Source organism: Echinops telfairi, unplaced genomic scaffold (genome assembly GCF_000313985.2).
Source record: "Echinops telfairi isolate 266 unplaced genomic scaffold, ASM31398v2 ScPeMD7_3533;HRSCAF=4204_0, whole genome shotgun sequence".
Classification (NCBI taxonomy): domain Eukaryota; kingdom Metazoa; phylum Chordata; class Mammalia; order Afrosoricida; family Tenrecidae; genus Echinops; species Echinops telfairi.
In genome coordinates this window covers 63,191,078-63,213,809 of record NW_022107431.1, presented here as the reverse complement: position 1 = coordinate 63,213,809, position 22,732 = coordinate 63,191,078, and the positions used below count along the sequence as shown (strand labels likewise).

Below are 22,732 nucleotides of genomic sequence, written 5' to 3'. Positions count from 1 at the left end.
CAGGGGTGGTGTCCACACTTCATTAGTGAACTGCCGTTGTTATTAGCGTCACTGACGTACTTCAGACGTCTGAACATCCATGTGTGAGAGCAGAACTGCTCCACGCCTTTTCCTCCCTGGGCGGGCCAGGAATACAAGAATGGTGCCCACACCATTTGTGAGGGTAAAATAAGGGCACGAGGGTGGAAAAACGCAGAAGAGTGCCTGGGACACAGCCTCTTCTTTGGGGACTTTAGAATTTCAAAAGAGCAATTTATTTCAGTATTTCTTTACCACAAATTCACATTGGATTATAGCAAAATCTTACTCAAGAACACTCTTTAGACTTCTAATTAAAACAAAGTAGAGTTCACATAAATGGAAAAATGTATTCTTTATGAGTCAGTATTTTCTTCTCTGTAATTATGTGCTACATATTAGTGTCTTGTTGGTATATTCTAATTACACTCTAAGGTAAACATCAGTGAAACAAACATTAGTAGAGTAAATATATAGTAACAGGATGACATTTGAATGCATACAACTATTTTTTTTCAAGTTCATTTTTAATTTCAAAACAATTTCTAACCAATTAAGTTTCAACAACTCTGTTAAAAATAATATTGAAAGAAAGACGCGACAATAAATTACTTTGCTACAATGGAGGGATTACTGATTTTGGCCACTGCTTCCGTGAAAGCAAGCCGATGATTATGTAAGAAAGACCTCATGGCAACCGTGTTGATTCCAATTCTTTGTGACTCTATCAGAGTAGAACTGCCCCTTTGGGTTTCTGAGTCTTCGAATCTTTACAGGTTGGCCAGCTCCATCTTTCTCCCTACAAACAGCTGGTGTGTTTGAGCAGGTCCGTGCAATACAGCTCAGAAAGTTTGGCCTGAATGATTACTGTCAACAGAGAATCGGAGATGGTTTACCTTATCATCTGGCAAATGTGAAAAGTTCACTCTTTCTATTTTGGCCTGGCTCTTCAAAAAAACAACTGCCCTTCTCTTCTATTCACCATGGGCTGATTAAGGGACAAACTGATCTGTCTTGGAAAAAGTAAGGCCTGACTGCTCCCGGAGGTAAGGAAGACAAGCCTTCACCTTAGATACTGTGGACATACTGTCAGGAGAGACCAATCCCCGGAGAAGGACATCATCTTTGGTAAAGTGGAGGGACACAAAATGAAGAAGGCCCTCCAGGAGATGGATTGACACAAGGGTTGCATCAATGGGCTCGGGCACGGGACCAATTGTGAGGGCAGCATGGGACTGTGCAGTGTTTTGTTCTGTGGTGCATCAGGTCGTTATGGGTTGGAGCTGACTTAATGGCACCTAACAACAACAACATCAACAACAAAAGCAGTGTTTTGTTCTGTGGTGCATCAGGTCGTTATGGGTTGGAGCTGACTTAGTGGCACCTAACAACAACAACAACCACCACCTTATAGGAGGAGCCATGGGGGCACAATGGCTGAGCACTCAGCTGCTTACCATATGACTGGTGATTCAATACTACCCAGGTAATAAATAATATTGCCCTGGAAATCTGCTCCTTTGAAGATTACAGCCTTGAAAACGATAGGCAGCTCTGCTCTGATACATGGGGTCACTATGAGTTGAAATTGTCCCCCCAGCACCTAACTATAGTCTTATTGGGGCGTTGATGGAGTTGAAAAGTACAAGTAATCGTTCACTGAGGGACCAGTGAACACGAGTGAGACTTGTAAAAAACTGAAGCTTTTCTACTGATTTTCAAAAGGCAGTCTAAGTGCATGTCCCCAGCACGTGATTTTTCCTTTAAATTTATGGTCCAAGGACCCTCAGAGATACATCAGAGAACGAGCATTTATATTTCTATTTTAAAGGTGTCATAAAAAGGCATTTATATTTTAAAAGTGTCTTAAAGTGTACGTGATCTAAGAAGATACAACTATTGGTTTCTGATCATTGGGAGCTAAAGTGTGCAAAGAAAACCAAAGACTAAACAAAGAACTTGTCCACAGGACTAAGTCTACACCAGGGTGGGGAACCTTTTTGCTGCTGAGGGCCATTTGGATATTTATAACATCACTCACAAGCCATGCTGGTCAACTCTCCACTATAACTCACCCCTGATGTGATGGCTGGAGCTACTTCTCTTTGCTGTAGCATGCGATCTAAGTTGGTATTGGTGATTACATGGGCCTTAAAATAGTCCACAGACTGAATGCTTCCCAGCTGCCCTACGTAAACCAACATCTCATCGAGCCCAAGACCAGAAGAACTAGATGGTGCCCAGCTACCAGCCAACTGTTCTGGCATGGGACATAATAGAATGTTTCAGACAGAATGGGAGAAAAATGTAAAGACCAGATTAAGAGGATTGGTAAAGGAAACATTTTAATTAATGTATAAGAGCCCTGGTGGCATGGTGGTTACTCTCTAGGCTGTGATCTGCAAGGTCAGTGGTTCTCAACCATCAGCTGCTCCTTGGGAGAAAGCTGGGATTTTCTACTCTCGTAGAGTTGCAGGCTCGGAAACACAGGGGCCGTTCTATCCTGCCCTACTGCGTTACAATGAGTGGACATCAACACAATGGCATTGAGTTTGAGGGTGTTTTTGAGGCTACATTGTAATTTAATATAAGAAACATGTGCTAGTAAGGAAAGGCCTGGTAATGACTAAACATGGTGGTTGCTACCAAGAAAAAACTCTCCAGCAAAAAGGAATGACTGGTAATTGACAACTAATTAATCAGTGCTCTTACTAAATGAAAGGCCCTAAGGAAAAAGTGGGGAAGAGAAGTCAGGTCACAGAAGCGTGACTGTCCAGAATGAGGGATGTAAGATCCCAATATAGGACTGTCCTAACAACTTCACAGGCATCGAACAATAACACAGCCATCGCTCCCTCACACTTTCAATTGCTGCCTCCGCAGTCCCAGCGGTTGGTAGCGGACTGTGAGTTTTAAGTAAAGCGGAGGCTCTATGGGATGCAGACAAATCTGACTCAGCTTCCCAAAAGATAGAATATTAAAAAGTTCTTAATTCAGACCTGGCAGGTCACCAACCACCACCCCCAACAAAAACAAACAAAAGGGTTTTAAAACAGGCAGGGAATTCCTAGTGTTAAAGCGACTTTCTCCACTCTTCAACCCCAAACCCCTCAGGCCAAAAGACCATAAGAAGTAAATCGAAGTTCCTAGCAATTACTAATGAACTTTTACAATCTTTTAGAGCCTTAGGCTCTAAATCAGTTTGATTCTCCTTGGTTATTTTTGGCAAAAAACAAAAAAAACCCAAACCAAAAAATAATAGGTATGTGTGTGTACTTTTAATCATATTTGGTTAGCTGATTTTCCCATGTTTGATCTTCCCAAAGCCAAATCAGTTACCAACAAATTGATTCTGATTCATGTGAGTGAGTGAGAGAGAGAGAGAGAGAGAGAGAGATTGAAAGCCCCTACCAGGAAGAGGACTGTGCCCTATATGGTTTCTCAGTGTCTGTGATCTTCCAGCAGCCTTGCTTCCAAGGCACCCCTGGGTGGACTCAAGCCACCATTCTGGTTAATAGCTTGCACCAACCACCCAAGTCTCCATCTATTTAGTTGGGCCCTGCTGCAGGATATGATGGCCTCGCTAGGAGTGAAATTTAAATCCGACTGATGGCTCTAATTTCGGCCTGCTGGCCCTACAATGTGAAAAGCCATTTTAATGACCTGAGGGATCTGAGAAGTATTAGTGGCATGATGGGTTATGAGTTGAGCTGTAAACCACAAGGTCAGCAGTTTGAAACCACTAGCCAGAGACCAGGCTTCCTACTTCTTGTAACTTGTAAAGAGTTACAGCTACAGGGGCAGTTCTGCCCTGTCTTATAGCGTTGCTATGAGCTGGAATCAACTGGATGGCAATGAGTTTATCTGTGCTTTGATTTTATCCAGATCTAAACAATGCTTTTGTTAGATTTAGTTTGCAGTGGGCATTTTCACTTTGCAAGGAAATAAAAGTATCTGGCAGGCTTTGAACAGATGCTTTAGTTTGTTTTCTAAGTCTAGACTCAATGGCAATGGGCTTTCTTTCTGGGTTTATGTGGTTATAGTTAGGCAGGCACCAACAACATGGGGTGCTTAATGCCGGAAGTGATCTCTAACAGCGGTGCATCATTTTTAACAGAGATATTCCCTAATCCAGATACACAAAGTAAAAACAGCTATAGAATGATTTCATATCAGATGATTTCACTAAGATGATGTGGGATAGATGTTGAATGTTCCCTCACTGGTAATGCATTGTAAACTGCTTCATTAGACAGTGATTTCCCAAGCCTGGTTTAGTGATCACTTGCCTCCATCACCTGAAGGTGCTCGTTAAAAGTGAAGAGACCTCAAATCTTACCCTGCCTTGGCTGATTTGGATGGAAAACAGAGTTTGATGCTCAGTGTCTTGGGAAGACATACAGAGAAATCTACAGGAGACTGCTTCACCTCTTCATAGCTAAGGGGACCCCAAGGGGGGAGATGAGCCCCCACTCTCTGGAGTGAGAGATACCTCTCCTCATAAAACAGGCCGATGAAAGAATGGCTGTCTTTGAGAACGATGAGGGCAATGAATGTACAAATGTGCTTTACACAATTGATGTATGTATGGATTGTGATAAGAGTTGTATGAGTCCCTAATAAAACGATTTAAAAAAAAAGAAAAAAATGAGGAGCTGATATCAAGGGATCAATTAGAAAGCAAATGTTTTGAGAATGATGGCAACAACTGTAGAAATGTGCTTGACACAATGCATGTATGTATGGATTGTGATAAGAGTTGTACAAGCCCCAATAAAATGACTTTTAAAAATGAAAAAAAAAAAAGAAAGAAAGAATGGCTGTCTGGAAGAGGACACCCACATTTCTGTGGAAAAAGACCCTGGGAATTCACTAATAACTCGACTACCGATTTGACAAGTTTCGTAGGAACAAGAACCCAGACACTCCGTGGACATGAGAGAAGACTCAACAAGATGTGTTGTTGAGAGGTGCCAGTGGGTTGGTTCTGACTCCGAGACCATATGCACAAACAACGAAGCACTGCCTTCCTTGCCCTGCACCAATTTCAAAACTGTTCCCATACTTGTCAATCCATCTTGTTGAGGACTTGCCCTTTTCACGGCCCCTCTCCAAAGACTGCTCTCTCCTGCTAGCAGATGAAGCATTTAGGTTAAAATGTCATACCTAACCATTTGATCTCCCTTTTGATCCACTTCAACGTTATATTTCAGTTTTAATGCTTTGCTTTCTTTTTGACAGGTTTTTCTATTAGTCTAGTTGTTGTTGTTTGCTTGCTTCCTGGTTTTATTTTGTATGATGTTCTGAATGTAAAATCCACGATAGGCAGCTCTACAGAGAGCAGTAATGGAGTCTAGCATGGCAGGGAGGAGAGGGTACTGGGGAGCTAACAACAGTGGGCGTGAGAAGAAACTGTCCTGAAATTGACTGTGTGATGGCTGCACAAATCTTCTTCACATGAGTGAACGACTAAATTGTATGATATGTCGAGTATAAGCCAATAAAACTTAATTGTTCCTTTTTTTAAAGCAAAGGGCACAAGACGGGAGCCACTTTAAAGTAGGGCAGCACTTCCCAGCTAGGATACCTTGAATCAAATCCCGGGGAACCCTGTATTCCTCTGGAGGACAAAGCACCTGCCTGGTGTGCAGCAGCAGCCCTACCACCTTTGTCCTTGGTGGGCCATATCATCATTATTATTTCTGTGGTATCATTTTCCACATGTTCCAGGAAGTTAAACAGCATCGAGCTGGAAAACAATGACCAGATTCATAAAAGGGCAGTCATGTGGACGGTGTGTCTATCCCTCATGGCGTTGGCGATTTATCTCATTGCTTAATAATTGCCGCCTTGGATAGCTGATGTGGCGATGTTACAAAATCGAGAATGTAGGAGTTTTATTTGAACCAAAAGGTTACATGTGCATTACCTCTCAGGTGACACAACTGTTAACTTTGAAGAGTGAGGAGTAATTCAAGGGCATCACTGCATCCACACCAAGTGCAAGCTAGCATATAAGGGAGAGGACATCAGAGAAAAAGATAGGCCCTGGTTCCCAGCCATAAGGAGCTAATCACCAAACCACGTACACAGACTTCCAAGCAATTTTATACAAAAACTAAATGTGATTATGAAAACATATAAAGAAGAACTTGATATGGGGCCCAGAGGATCAGATAAATTTCCTTGAGGAAATGACAGTTAATCTGAACCCTGCAAGATGGGAAATGGACTTAGTGATTATAGGGATGGAGCCTCCAGGCAGAGGTCAAAGGCTGTGTGAGAGACAGAGTGGGTGGAGCATCAAGGTTAAATAGTCTGATGGAAATGAAGCCAGAGTGAATAGGCAAACAGATACCAAAAGGCTCTTTGTGTGCCGCCCTAATACTCCACGTCTTCCTTCCAAGACTAACGGAAAGTCACCACAACATTTTAGGGGAGATGCATACTACCGAAGGAATATTTTAAGTGCAGACTCCAAAGATTCTGCTGGGTTGGAAATAGATCTCACAATATGAATTTTAAAGAGGTCCCTAGGGGATGTGCTATGAAACCAGACTTGAGGACTACTCATATGGAGCCAGGTGGTCCATGAATATATTCTAAGCAGTCACCTTTCATAAAAGGACATAATTGTTTCTTGCACTCGTAATTTACACTGGTCCCTTCAGTGTTTGGATCAAAAGCAATGCCAGAACATCATTCGTTCTGGTGACTGTCTGGCATTTGACTTGAGTGTGCAGGATGGCATAGTAGATGCTATCAGTGCCCTGGGCACTCCCCACTTTTCCTTGGGTTCAGGTTGCTTTATCTCCTGGCAGCAGGTCAGGAAAGCTGGGCAATTAACATGCCTGTTGTAATGTACATATAATTTCTGTCCTACACACAGATTTATAGTCTATTTTATGTGTTTACAATAAACACACACACACACACACCCACACACACACCATAGTATGTGTGAAATAAAGCAGTCTTCAGTCTGTGCTAGGAAGTCTTAAATTCAAGGCCACTTGTACCCCGAGACACTGGTCCTCACCGGGACCAGATCCCAGATCAGGTTGCCTCTGGGCAGCCCCATCTATTTCTTCAAGCATGTAAGTGTTTGCCATTTCCGTGGTTATCATTCTCTGGGTGAGCCAGGAAGCCACGCTACAACAAGAGCTCGACAAGCACTGCCCCAACTTTTAAAGAGCTTCACTCCCCATCTCCTCATCTCCTCTATAAAGAGCTTCACCCCTCATCTCTCGGGCATCTACAAGAGAGTAACTCCGAGGCACGGATCCGACAAGAACTCTCGGAGTTTTCCCAGCAGGCCTGGGGCTCCTGCTCATGATGGTCACCAGGACACTGGCTGTCTCTCCTTGCCCGGCTCACTCCCTCACACGCGCCACTGCCACGGAGGCATTCTTCGCCTCTCAAGGAAAGCACGTGCAATTAAGTGCTGGTCTCCGCATTGGCTTCCAGGGAGTGCAAAGTCTTTCTTGATGTGCCAAAGTACATCAAACAAACAAACAAACAAAGGTCACGCCTGACAAGCACATTTTAATAAATAATTAAGAATAACGCAAAGAAAATTTATGGAACTTTGAGTGGGAAATTATATCCAGGTGAACAATGATGAGGGAAACGAAGAGTGGGCCCACTTGTTACCATGAGAAACACTCTGCTGAGGGCCCTATCACACCTGGGATTATGGATGAAATGGGTGCCAGCCATTCTTGGCTCCTCAGGAGTAAAAAAAAAAATCTGTGAAGTGACCCTTTTCTCTTTGAACAACAACAATAAAAACTAACGGTTGCTGAGGCCCATTATTAGTCAGTGCTCAAAGCACTTAGCATTTACTACATCTTTCTTCTCATATACCCTTACCAGCTATGAGATTTAAAGCCAAGAACGATTGAGGTTTTTTCCCCAGGTCCCATCCTAGCAAGATTTAAATCCTGGTATCAGACCCCCCATGATCTTCCTCATCATGATAGGGTGCCTGCGGTCCAAGGAGCCCCAGGGAGCAAGGTGCCCTTGTAGTCTCAGGCCGGTTCTATCCATGCCTTTGCTCCTTGGGTCTTCCTTAGAGAAATAACTCACCTTAGAAGCTAGAGCTATAGGGAGAGATAAAATGCCCACATGCACACAAGAACCCAAGAAAATTTACTTATATTAATTACATTTCTACTCTCTAAGTGGTTATGGTTAATATTCTCACTGGTTTGGTGTGCTGTAAACTCAACGAAAGAAATTACTAACATAAAAAGGCTTGAATCCTTGACAGCATTTATTCAAGAATGTAATATCTGAGAAATACTGAGGAGAGGAGGCAGGGGAAGACACTGGGAGGATGTTTGCAGGAGTTACAGGCTACAAGAGTAAATACTGTTATATAAATCCTGGCATCAGGATTTATTTGTTATATTCCCAATTCTGCAATAACTGTATTCTACACATCTATGCTTGGACAGCTCTACAGACTAACAGGTATGGGAGGGGAGTGGGCATATGCCCACAAATACACCTAGGTCTGACAAAGAATAATAGTTCCGGCATTTACCTTTGCTGCAATTATACCCATGGATGTCGAGGAGAACCGACTGCAGGGGGCAAGATTACGAAAGCTTCTAAGGAATAACCAAACTCCTTTAGGAAATGAGTCATTGGGCCAGCTCCGCTGGCGCCCACCCCTGTGCTCAGGACGGTAGCCTCAGGGGGCATCATGAGAAAGTGGCATAATGCAGTTCACAAAGACAACGCTCTGCTACTGTGACGAGTAGCAACTGGGGCCTTAAAGCTTGTGAGTGAATAGCCATTTAAGTTGCAACTATTGGTCTGCCCCTAAGCAGAAGAAGAGTGATAAAAATAGAAAGATGCATGGAAACAATTAGTCCAATGGACTAATAAAGGACTGTGAAAAACATCGGTCTCCACAACACTGAGACCTAAAGAACTATATAGTGCCCATTTATCACGAACAATTGCTCTTAAAGTGAAAACAGTAGAAGATTCTGGATAGAGTGGGAGAAAAAGATGGAATCAAACTCAAAGTCATAACAGGGAGCAGGCTTGCTGGTTGACTAGAGACTGGTGGAAACCGTAGGACTATGGACTTTAGTCACCCCTAACAGCTGGAACGGAATCCACGATCGTGGCTCAACTTACAGCAATACTCAGGTACACAGGCACACTAATTAGTGAAGAATGACCACCCGGGAATATTCAACTATGTACAATCAAAAGGGCAGCATTTACCTAAGGACAAAATTCCGAAAGGTTGAGAAAGGAAGAATGGACATAGGAAACATAGGAAGAAAGTGGAACAAATGAAGGTGCATTGAGGGAATTGAAATAAATGAGAAGAAATAAAATGGATACAAATTATTGAATGTAAAGGTGATGAAGGATTCTGTAAGTCTTCATCCAATTCACAAAAGGAAGAAAAAGAATCCTCCCAGAGCCCTGGCGGTACAGTGGGCCAACCACACGGTCAAGTGACTTGAACCTACCAGCTGTCTGTCCCCCCAAAATTTAAAGTCTTGGGAACTCAAAAGGGCAGTTCTACGTTGCCCTTCGGAACTTGCAGTATGTCAGAATCGACTGCATGGCAGCACTGTCTGGTATGTAGAAATGCTAGATATTTTTTTCGGTATAAGATTTATTTTTCATTTAGATTTCTGCCAGGAATCACAGAAACTTTAGTGAATATCAGATTACTTAACCACCTCTAGGCTTTGCACAATTATCTTCTTTTTATTTACTTATTTATTTTTTAATTATCTTCTTTTTAATTAAGCAGAAAGCTTCAGTCATCCTCACAGTCATTTTCTTATCCAGTCATCTGGAACACTTAGATTTACTCCAGGTGGGAACAACCTTAAGTGGGCGGAAGTAAGAAGGCATGTAGAATTCTGTGTATATAGGTGGAAATCCTAACTTGTGTTCTTACATTTTCCCTATCTTGAAAGTATGTGTGTATGTATGTATAAATCTTTTTCCATATTTCTTTTATATTTCTTGCATACTTAAGCTGTAGCTCTGGCTAAAGCTAGTTAAGTCACTGAGAGCACCAAGGAGATGCTATTAAAGCAAATGAACATCTCTATAGATCCTCGGGTCAAACTTCTCAGAACAAGATTGAGCATCTTCTGTTTGTCCCAGGCTCTTTTATACCTAAAATGCCACATGCAATTTTCATTGTTGTCAACAGTGATACTACCTGGAGAAGAGAAAATGAAAGAACCTGAAGCTAATTAAAAAAAACAACTGTTACTTTGGGAAATACAGTTCTCACAGCATAATAAAGAGTTTAAGTTGAACTATCACAATGTCTATAGTTTCTTCTTTAAAAGGTACCATTTAAAAAAAATTAAAGAAAAGCACAATCATGTTATTTAACAGACAATCCCACAACAATCATATTAATATCACTACTTTATGAATGGACACAGTTATGCTAAGGAGGTATAGATTTAGTTTAGGTTGTACATAGTTGTCCAAACATACCTGTAGGGGGCTGTATGCATTATGTATAGACAAATGAGCACAGAAGGGCCACGGCCATGGATACGACTCAGACACAACTAAACACTGTAGGGATGAAGTTCCCAGGCTTGAAGGCGAAAGACCTCACACCTGGGGAACATCTACATCAGCCATACTTTTAAAAGGCTGTGATTTGTATCTCACTTTATCGCATATTGTCTGGGATATTAAAAGCTTGCATGAAGCCATCTATGATAGAATTATGAGAGCATGGAATACAATTCTTGTAATTGAAAGATAATGGAATTTTTCATAACTTTTTTGAAGCCCCTGGTATTGGTCTCTTCCCAACCTGAGCAAAGAAGAGTGATGACAAATAAGACTCAAAGGAGCTTTTTATGACCAAGAGACCAGAAGAACTAGACAGTACCCAACTGCCACTACTGACTGTTCTGACTGGTATCACAAGAGAAGCCAGGGCAGTGGAAGAAAGATAGAGAAGTCACATTTACTGTTAGTCTGACAGCAACTGAGAGACCCTGAGTGTGGGGACCTAAGACACCAACCCTTCTGGGCCATTCCCAAAGACCAACTTTCAGTCAAACAATTGGCTCATAAAATATAGCAGTAACACCCCCGAGGAACATGTTCCTTAGGACAATCAATTATGGGAAATGAAAATGACAACACCTGTGCAAAAGCCAAGGTGCCAGGGCCAAACCAAATTCAACCTCAATGACGACAAGTCGGCTCTGTACAGAGGGATCCTCTGGAACAGAACTGTCCCTTTGGGTACCTGAGGTTGTAAGTCTTGAGAGCTGCAGAAAGCACCACCCTTCTCCCACAGAGTAGAGGTGGGTTAAAACTGCTGACCTCTCAGGTAGCACCTGATCTCACAGCCCAGTACATTACCAGAGAGCGTTGCAAGGCAGGAAGGGGCAGAAAATGGAAACACAGAAGGGAACTGAGGTAGGAAATTAGGATCGATCTGACACATTGTGGGGATGCAACCAGTGCACAAACAAACGAAGGGTAAACAAACTTCTCTGTAAACTTTCACAGAAAGCACAATTAAAAAAAGGAAGGGAAAAAAGTCACAAAGTCTTGTCAACCATGTCCACCTTAAAAACAGGATTTATAACCAGGATTTAGGGGGCATCTGGATCATTCCCCTCAGATTGTCCTTTGACTGCATGCAACTAACTACACCTCTCCTGTTACATCCAGGCTAAAAAAAAAAAGATGAAGACAAGAAGCAATCTAAGCATCTTTTACAACCATGACTAATGTAACAAACTCATGGAGCAAATCCAGGAAGACAAAAATCAGTGACCATCACTTGAAATAAAATTGTTAATTCACATAGTAATATTCACAGGTACATAATCAATTGACTCAAAAGGTGGTGTAATTACACATAATTCAAAACATATAGATATGAATATATTGAATAGAAAATATCTGTAATGGACTCAGGAGACATGTAATTGCAAACGTTTCTTTTACCACAAGCAATGACCTAAAGAACTGTAACCATATGTTAACAAAAGGCGGAGTAGGGTCGATTCAAGAGTAACCACTCTCTCTGTGTGGATTCAACCCAAGAAATCAACCAAACTGACCGCTGCCCTGTTGTGAGGATACCCTGGCCCGAGGTCTGGCCCCAATTTATGCTTAAGTGATTAATTTCATAATCAACTATTTTAAAAGTCATCAAAAACAAGGATGTCAGCTAAAAGAATCACCCACTAGCCAAATTTGCTCCTGTGAACATTAAAAAAATAATTACCACCACACAGACACACACACAGCTGAAATTATTCATAGCATAAAAAAACTCTTAAGAGTCCATAGTCTGACACAGTAGGAAGGCACTTTATAATGCTTGTGGGAAAAGGGAGTTAGGAGATCACAGAATTTTCTTGACAGGGTTTGAAGCCCCTTATTACTATTCAAATTTTTTAAATGAGTGGGGGGGGGGGGAAAGCTTGTCATGAATGCAGAATGACAGTCAAATAATGGTGAAGCAATGTTAAATTAGATGACCAAAATTTTGCAATGGATGCTAACACCCTTTTATAAGAAGTCAAGTGGTGTTCCCAATTTGTGGCAAGTGGGAAAATATGAGCACAGGCAAATCCTGGAAGGCATTAAGACCTTACACCCACTCCTCATTTATTCATGTAGATGGGTTCCCAAGACGAGTTTTATGGAAAAAACCGTGCTATACCAAATGGATGATTTGAAAATGGGATGATTTTTTCCCCTTTGAGATCATCATCTTTGTCTAAAGCTTTCTTATTCCTCTTCAGAGGAGGCTGCTTGGAGGAGACAAAGCAGGACAAAGCTGGGCTGAGGGACTGGAGGGAGCCCTGGAGGCGTAGTGGTTACCCCTGGATCTGCTAACTGCAAGGTCAGCAGTTTGAAACCAGCAGCTTCTCCAGTAGGAAAAACGCCAGTGTTACTCACAGGGGTACCCCGTCCTGTAGGGATGATAGGAGTCGGAACTGATTTGATGGCAGCCAGTTGAGTGTGATGGGAGAGCTCATCACGTAACCACTTGACCTTCCCCGGTGCTGGCTCAGAGCTTTTCTCGTGAGCTGCCTCCCAGGCACCACTCTCACTCCTCTGGCCAAGAGACTCACCTTGCCGCAAGGGTTCCTGAGAGTACTTGGAGCCTGGCAATGCACTTGACCCCACTCAGACAAATGTTTCAGGCCGAGCACAGCTTACTTTAAGAAATCACAAAACACACTCATTTCTTTCAAATGCCCTCTTCAATGCTTCTTTTTTTCCTCCCTTCTATAGAAAACTTAAGCTGCACGGCCTTGGGCTACACAGCCAGATGGGTAAGCCAGGGGACACACTCCCCTCCTGGTTCTTGCCGCTGATCCTCTCAGATCATACCCCTGGCTTCTCAGTGGACTAATTTTATACGCATCAGGATGGCTTCGCAGGGAATCGTGTTTACAATTACTCACAGGTGAATCCTAGCAGTATCTTCTTCTAACTTTTTTTTACCAGACTCATGGAGAAAGGTCATTTGGAGGAAGTTATCTGATACAATCAGATTTCACCCACATGTAATGATCTGTTTTCTACCCCTGGACTGTATCTTGCTTATGCACATATGACCTGGGGCCCGTGGCAAGATGCTTCCAGCAGGCATTGGCCTCCTACTGATCTTAATCAGCCAGGCCTTTCCCCAGGCCACTCCAGAAACAGTGTCTTTCTCCTCTGGGCTGTAGTATATAATTTCTTACCTCCATTTTTAAGTAATTAAGATAACCATCAAACAAACAGTGTGGTCCAATTCACATCCTCCACACTAAAGTCAGAACTCAATCTGATCCCATTCCTGTTTGATGGCAGATAATGCTCTTCAAAATGTTCCTCCTCCCCCACTATCATGATCCCAATTCTACCTTACAAGTCTGGCGAGACCAGAGGATGTACACTGGTACAGATAGGAACTGGAAACACAGGGAATCCAGGGTAGATGATCCCTTCAGGACCAGTGGTGTGAGTGGTGATACTGGGAGGGTGGAGGGAGAGTGGGTTGGAAAGAGGGAACCGATTACAAGGATGTACATGTGATCTCCTCCCTGGGGGACAGACACCAGAAAAGTGGGTGAAGGGAGACGTCAAACAGGGCAAGATATGACAAAATAATAATTTATAAACTATCAAGGGCTCATGAGGGAGGGAGGGGAAAAATGAGGACCTGATGCCAGGGGCTGATGCCAGGGGCTTAGGTGGAGAGCAAATGTTTTGAGAATGATGAGGGCAATGCATGTACAAATGTGCTTTACACAATTGATGTATGTATGGATTGTGATAGGAGTTGTATGAGTCCCTAATAAAATGATTAAAACAAAACAAAACAAAACAAAATGTGACCACAACCACAAGAGTATAAAATTCAGGATTATTATGTATCGTGTAAGAGGTTACAGCTAGAAGGGGCCATATTGAACACAACTCAATATAGTAGACATGGTCATGATGTTACAATTACACAAAACACTTCCCTTCTTTGGTTATACATACTGAAAAATTAGATATGAAGGATCACAGGTTTGTAACTTAACTTCATCTAGTTTACGTGAAAAACAACAACAACAACACCGAAGAACCAGTGTCTATGGAGGCATGCAAATATCGCAACATATTATGGTTGAATCTGATTTGACAAATAGGGTTGCTCATTTTACTTTAATATGCTATAATATAAAATGAGAGGTAAATGATTGCAAAAATTATCTACATTAGTTTTTCTGAGGGGGGAACAATTATTGTTTTCGGTGGAAGTTTACCATCATAAATTAGTTTATCACTCGACATTTCATACACAAATTGTTCTGAGGCATGGGTCGATCTTCCTGCAGTATGTCACTCTCTTCCACTCCGCCTTCCCTGTTTCCATGTGCCCCATTTTCCTAGCCTTTCCATCTCTGCTTCTGGGCAAATGTTGCCTATTTACTTTCATGTAGCTCAGTGGTTCTCAACCTTCTTAATGCTGCGACCCTTTAATATAGCTCCTCATGTTGTGGTGACCCCCCCAACCATAAAATTATTTTCATTTCTACTTCATAACTGTAATTTTGTTACTGTTATGAATTGGGCGACCCTTCTGAAAGGGTCGTTAGAGCCCCAAAGGGGTCGTGCCCCACAGGTTGAGAACTGCTGATGTAGCTGATTGTCCTAAGCAGCAGCACATGTATCAGGGGTACTGTTTATTTTATAGGCCAACTCATGATTTGGCTGAAAGGTGACCACGGGCAGTGATTTTAGTTCTAGATTAGAATTATGTGATATTCTCAGGAATTCCTCTAGTCTCTGTAAGTCTAGCAAACCTGGTCTTTTTAAGAACCTAGCTTTGCTCCACCATTTTTACTCCATTGTAACCAGGATCTTCTATTGTGTCTCTGATCAAAACCATTAGTAGAAAGGACAGGGCAACAACTGGTTCTTTGGATCTGAGAGTACAGAGTGCGTGTGGGGGAGCCACTAGCGTATGGTCCTATTATTATTGAGCTTTTGCTTTCTTTCACATGCCTTTGCTCCAAACAGGAGGATTCTAACAGTTACGTCTTATATGGCCACTCACAAGCTCTTCATCAAGTTAGGATGCAGAACATTACCTCATGAGCTATGTTATGTTAATTGACCTAGATCTCCCTCCCCAAAGATCTAGATTAGTATTTCTCTTTGTCATTATGTACCCAAGCTTTCTTTAAAGGAGATATACCTTGCAGAGCTTGCTTTCTGTTCAATAACAATAGGCGTTAAAAACTTCTATATCGTTGCTATTTAATACAATGTCTGATTCTGTACCTGTATATGAATCAATACTTCCTTTAATTTGTCAAAATTATATTCTTCATGAAAATACACCCATTTTAGGGTGCTGCAATTTTTAAAAAACAATTTATATTTATTAGATCAGTCATGGTTTTATGCATTAAAAATTTCCTACTATTAATAATTTGAGTATCTGATTCATCCAAAATTATGGGAGTTATAAAGTACTAACATACAGAGAGCTGTGTTATCTTAGGTCTTAAAATATTCCACAAACGAAACTTTCAAAATGCAGGTATCTTTCTACTAATTCAATTGCTATTAGTGGAATCCTCAGATAACACAGAGAGCATACCACTTACTTAATGATATATCTAACAAAAAGTACTTCTTGCAACCCTCTGAAGTTATAACATTTGAACTCAACTTTACAAATGCAACTAAGCTAAGTGCTGGCTTGCAGTGCAGTTAGCATCTTAATGGTTAAATCAAGCACATGGAAGTCCTTGGCACATGTTGTTTTTCCGTGCCACTGAGTCAGCTGGGCCTCACAGAGTGACCCTGTGTCCACCAGGATGGTCCCATGCCATCCTCACAACTGGGAAGCCCGAACACAAAATAATGCCCAGGCTTCACACGAAGCCTGTCATATTTTTAATAAAAGATGAAGGATGGTTCGTTACAAATACTGAGCACTTCATTCAGAAATGTGAATTGGTTGGAATTTCTACTAAACAACTGACACCCAACAAACTCAAATAAGAGATGACAAAGCGGAAACCCAGCCTGATTTAGATATGCCTTTATAACTCCTCTGCCATTTACTTAATTACTTTTGAATCCTGAAGTGCTGATCCGCGCCATCACTTCATATTAAATCAGGGACATTTTCAACATACTAAAATAAATCATAAAAGTCGAAACCCTCTTTCAGTTGGAGCATTTCTAAATGGCACCCCCATTCCCATGTTAATTACCTGGTTTCTGGAGAAGAAGAACTCTCGTTTGTCTCTGTCCTTCTAGTTCTTGGAAATGATGGGCTAGTCGGAGGCATCTCACCACTTAGCCGGTCGGGGAAAATACGGTCTTTGTTCAAATTGACATCTGAATAAGGACAGTTGGAAGCACTAGACAATTCAAGGAAAACAGAAAAGAACACTTCCTTTAGGACATATCCCAATGAAAAGGGCAGCCTACAGAATATAAAATTAAAAAAATAAACAATGTATCCTGTTTATCTATGAATATGTGTATAATTAAAGAGAGCTCATGAATTACTTTATCTTTAAAGCACATTCAGAGAGACTTTGTACTCAATTTTACAAAGCAATGCAATGCAATCTTTGGAAGTGAGCACTGGTCACTGCAGAGTACTTCTGTGTTGCGCAAGGCAAGGAGGTGCACACGCTCCCGTGGTGCTCCTCCTGGCCCAGGCAGCCAGGCTTCTTCAATTCCCTTTATCCCAGTGCTGCTCTCTAAAGGAAGTTGGTTTCCCAAGTTCCTGTCCCTGTGCGTAGTGGCATGGCTGATATTTTGGGAAGGATGGGTTATCAATCTATAGCGCATCCCTTTCCTAGTATGTGAAAGATGCAGATGCCAACGTTGGTAATGACCCATCTAATGTACTTCCTTTTCCACCTGTGTCCACTTACTGGCCTTTCATGCCTGATGGAAAGTTTATTTCATATAGCAAGAGATCAACGTTTATCAGTAGTTACTAGGGTGGGTAACGCACCCACCCCCCCACCACATATTCACTGCCATCAAGTCAATTATGGGTAGGAGGTGAAAATAGAAAGTTAACTCTAACAGACACGGAGTTTCTTCTAAGGGTGACTGATATCAAGGATACACAGAAAGCTTTTCACATTTATTAAAACTGCACAAGAACTTTACAAAATCACCAAACAGCCAAATTCACAGTCATGTTGTCAATTCCAAACTCACAGTTATCCTCTAGGACACTGATTCTCAACCTGTGGGTCGTGACCCCTTTGGGGGTCGAACAACCCTGTGAAGCACATATTTCTGATGGTCTTAGGAGCCAAGACACGGCTCCTATATCCATCTCCAGGCAGGTCCGGTCCACCCACATGCAGATATGCCCACATACAAGTAACCCGTGTGAAGACTGTTACCCATGCTACCTCATGGTTCAAGACAAAATTTCATTTATTTGTCATTAGAAATACATATTGTTTTTGTGATTAATCACTATGCTTTAAATATGTTCAATTTGTAACAATGAAAATATATCCTGCATATCATATATTTACATTCTGACTCAAAACAGTAGGAAAATTACAGTTTGAAGTAGCAACGAACATAATGTTATGGTTGGGGGTCACCACCACATTAGGAACTGTATTAGAGGGTCATGGCATGAGGAAGGTTGAGAACCACAGCCCTAGGATAAAGGACAACTGCCGCATATGATTGGCTCCCCTTGCTGCTCTGATGCACGCCCTTAGTGTTTTGCTCCGGTGTGGTGGGGTCAGATCGGGCACAATTCCCACACTGTGTCTCCAGTGTTGTCCCCTGTAGTGCTATGGTCAGTGAGGGATGTTGTGTCTCATGGGGGGGTGGGGGGGCTGGCCCTATGGTCCTCTCTGTGCATTGGCTGCTCTGAGCAGGAATATTGTCCTTGGGGAAGAAGGCTGTTTTTCACCAAGTACAACCTTTAAATTCTTTTATATATAAGTATAATTATAAATATACTATGGTATTGTCCGTTTTCTTAGTGTTCGCATAATCATCCTCACCCCGTTACAGTAGAAACCTGTTTAAACACACACACACACACACACACACACACACACACACACACGTACACACGTTAGGGCGCACAAACAAACCAGGCAGGATTATCAAGCTGCTGGGTTTGCAGGAGAGCTCAGCAGTGAAGGGTACAGACCTAAGTGCAATACAGGTCTGGGCTGCATCCTGGTTCTGTCACTTACTTAACATCTCTAAACTGCAGGTTTTTTTACCTGTAAAGGGGATTAGAACAGTGCTTACCCTCTATAGTGCTGTTGTGAGGATTAAATAACATGGAAGTGCTTAGAACAGTGCTTGAAACATAAGAAGCCATCAACAAATGTTACCTATTGTCACTATTTAAAAAGTTGAAGAATCATACTTAACTTCCTGAAATAATCTGATAATGCACACAAGAACATCACCAAAAAATAAACAGCACTAAAACTCCCTATTGTTCCTTCCTGATGAAGACAACCTGTGTTCCTCAGAAAAGGTGATGTTCCTCCTAAATAACACCCACACAGAGAGCATTATTCAAGTCTCCATGCACATCTGTTTATACCTGAGTGTGGCCTCTCAGGAAAAGCGGTCCTTTTCTCTGAGTAGCAAGCACATCACCTACCTCAGGGTCGGGTACAAAGCAGACACTCACTGTTTGGCTGGAGATGTCCAAAGTCCCTAAGCTTTAAAAACTTTATATGGACCTCATAAACAACCTTGAGAGGTTGTTAGAAATACTTTTCTTAATTTCTCCTAGAAAATGCTATGTGTGATGGTTCCAAATATGCAACTTAACTATTTTTATACAAGTGCAGTCATAAATGGTTAATGCACTTGGCTGCTATGCCAAAAAAAAGGATGCTTGAGTCAATTCAGAGGAGCCTCTGAAGAAAGGCCTGGTGATTTACTCCCAAAGTATCAGCCAAATATGACAGAACACAGCTCTACTCTGACAGATGTGGGGTGACCAGGAGTTAGAGTTGGCTAGTTTCAGTTCTCCTTTAATCCATCTCTGCCTTGACTTCCTCATATGCCAATTAATGAATCAACAAAGGGCAATGTTGACACAGCTGCTATTAGTGTTCTCCTGCTGGAAAGGCAAAATTAAGCAGTTTGGTCACTGGATGTCCCTAGAAGTTAGAGTATTACATGCAACTCTTGCACTGATCACTGAGAGTTCAACACAGAAAAATCACGGGCTCAAATTTCATCGGAGACACATCTTCTCTAAAACGTATTAGATCAAATTCAGTTATTGTGATCATCAGAGAAGGTAAAAAACAAATGCTAGTCAAAGCAATCTTTTGCTTATGTGTTCACAAAATTGATTATTCTTGCTAAAAGAGCAACCGTCCCTGTTATTTAAGCAAAGAATGCATGTTTTGATTTATGTGGTTTCTCGGTAAATTAATCCAAAGAGAATTTTCTCATTATGTTTTTCTAAACACAGCATTCTCAGCAAGGGCAAAAATAAGGGCCAGTGAAATGAACCGTTCAAAGAATACCCATGATGCAATAGCTATTCCACAAGTCTCCTAATGAAATGGGAAACAGGCCGTGCCTGTTATAGATTAATATCCTGCCAGCTAAAAGAGTGTTGAGCACTGTAAATAGGACAGTGGGCACAGAGCGACCAAGTCAAAGGTTAAGAAAAAAAGACATTAACACTCAGCCAGGAGATCCCACCTTACAGTGGCTGGAAACCACCCCTCATTCTTGAGGTCCCGGTCAACCAGTAGTTCTGCCCAAGGAACAGACACCAATGTAAGTGAAAAGAAAATATAGCTTCTTTATCAATTTATGCTTTTTAAGCCATAGGGTCGATATCTGCCTATCTCCTTCCAAGAAAAGGAGTAAATCACCATGAGTGGGCCCAAATGTACTGAAACAATTTCTTTATCACATGTCTCCATCATAACTTCCATTGCTCATCCCTTCTATCACAAGGTAAACAACATTTCAGATGAACAAATGTGCCAAAGATGTTCAATGTGCACTTGGGGAAAGTGATTTTATGAGTGGCCAAGGCCACTGGGAAAGAGGCAGGACTGTATTACCATAGGGCATGTTGGGATAGGGAGGCCTCTCTCCTCTGACCTAGAGCATTTCTACAAGAAACAATGGTCAATGCCATACTGTGAGGTTTTTCTTCAGAAGATCACATTTAACAAAATCTCCAACTGCATCCCAAAAAGAAACTGTCAGTATTTATCCATCTTTCATTTCTTGGCTCTTTTTTTCTACACAATTTGAACAAATGGTATAGTGGGTTGCATATTGGGCTGCTAACCACAAGGACAGCAGTTTGAAGCTCCCCAACAGAAAGAAGAGGCTTCCTACACCTGTAAAGAGTTAGGCTTGGAAACCCACAAGGACAATCCTACCCTATTGGAAAGTGTCACTATGAGTCAGGATTAACTTGATGGCAGTGAGTTTGGGAATAATGTTTTGAGGTTGTACGTTTCCATATTGGTTATGATTTGTAGTTTGGTATTTTAAATAAATTATGTATAGCTTTTAGAGTTCCATTAGTTTGTGAGTTCTCTGAAGGGTGGGTCTCTGACTAACTCACAGAGTGGCACAGAGCTGCTTTGAGAGAGGAGTGGTCAAGAATATACACTCAGAACTAGATTGACTGCCATTCCCAGGTCTTTATTCCTAAGGTTTCAAGTAAGGCAACTTATTTAATGTCGCACAGGCCATAATGACTTCATCAAATACAGGTAGCTAATAATGGTTCTTTCATCACAGGATTGTTTTGAAGATTATACGAGACATGTAGAACAATAAACAATAGCTAACATCAAGAAAATAAATGATTCTTTGTTGTTATTAGATAAAAAAAGCTGCTCAAAAATACTGAAAATATTTTATGAATATAAAACTGAAGCATTCTACTGAATTACATTTGGCATTTAGACTTACATAATGCTTGAAAAATAACCCAGATGCCTTCAGCAGCTAATACTTAATAACTTATATGATGTAGGGAATTTTTATTCAGCTTAAATTAATCATGTAATTTTTGGCTTACAGCCATACAAGCAAACAAAAGGATTTTAAATGAATATTTTCAAGGAGAATCACCATTCTGTCTAGGCTCAGTCTTTTATACTCTGGAACAGACTGAACCCCATTAAAAGAGAAAAATAAAACAAAAAAACCTAGGGAGAAATATTGCACAAGGAAGATAAGCAGCATGAGGTTGCAAAGAAAAAACTGAAATTACATCCAGATGAAAACAAGAACAGTACTTTTGGATTGTCTGTTGGATTCTTAGAGCAAAATGTAATATAAGCTTTAGATTCTTGCCATGGCCTATATTCGCAATCTGTATATACAGATAAATAAGTAATCACTTTTCTTCCGGGGCAATCCAATTCATCTGAAGTTAGGTCACTTACTACAATTGATTAATTTTAAAAGTTTGGGGCTTTTGGATTACATACCTAAATAGGTCTTTTTGATTCTTAAAAATCCCTGTTAATTATGAGGAATCTCTTAGTACTTCAGTAATATTTTAAAAATTCTACAAAGACTTCAAAATCATCGAAACAATTATCTAATTTCTAAGATACATATTTGGTACCCTTTTTAAGTTATTTAGGGATATGAAAAACATATTGGAAAATATTTTTCTGACCAAGACATCCCATGTTTGACTATTTATATCCGTGCTTTTTGCAACTTGGCTGCCAGTCTAAAGTCATCTCATCTTTCATTATTCACATTGTTGAGTTGTCCAATCACATCACATTCAACCAAACAAATACTCTGAACAGGGTCATCGTCTTTTCATTACTCGTGGTCAGCCCCACATACTCAGAGATACTTGGATTGCTACAAAAAGGATAGCTAGAGTAGGTCTATTTCAAGATCTGTGAATGTATTTTCTTCCAGACAGATTTTCAAGTAAAGATATTACCTTTCATTTTCCCATGATCACCATGGAAACTATATTTAGTATGGCTCTGAATTTAATATTAAGTCTTCATCTATTTATTATGCATGGAAAGCATTATTACCTTACACAGATTTGGGGCGAACACTTTGTATTTGACTAAGTCCTCATGGAACTGGCAGCAACTACATACCTCTGAGGGCTCAGGTGCCTTGCTCTCTTAAAATGGCCAATCCCTTTACATCCTGGTGTCAAGCATCCAGTCTGTTCAGAAGT

At 41.1% G+C, this 22,732-nt stretch overlaps 1 protein-coding gene across 1 annotated transcript in view; it reads right to left on the bottom strand.

The window, feature by feature from the left end:
* Positions 1–22,732, bottom strand: part of L3MBTL3 (L3MBTL histone methyl-lysine binding protein 3) — a 128,551-nt gene that overhangs the window by 18,841 nt on the left and 86,978 nt on the right. The window contains exons 18-19 of the mRNA XM_004702064.2: positions 22,650–22,731; positions 16,773–16,922 (exon numbers count right to left, since the gene is read on the bottom strand). Of these exons, the coding sequence (XP_004702121.1) occupies positions 16,773–16,922; positions 22,650–22,731 (232 nt within the window). The remainder of the gene's footprint in view (positions 1–16,772; positions 16,923–22,649; position 22,732) is intronic.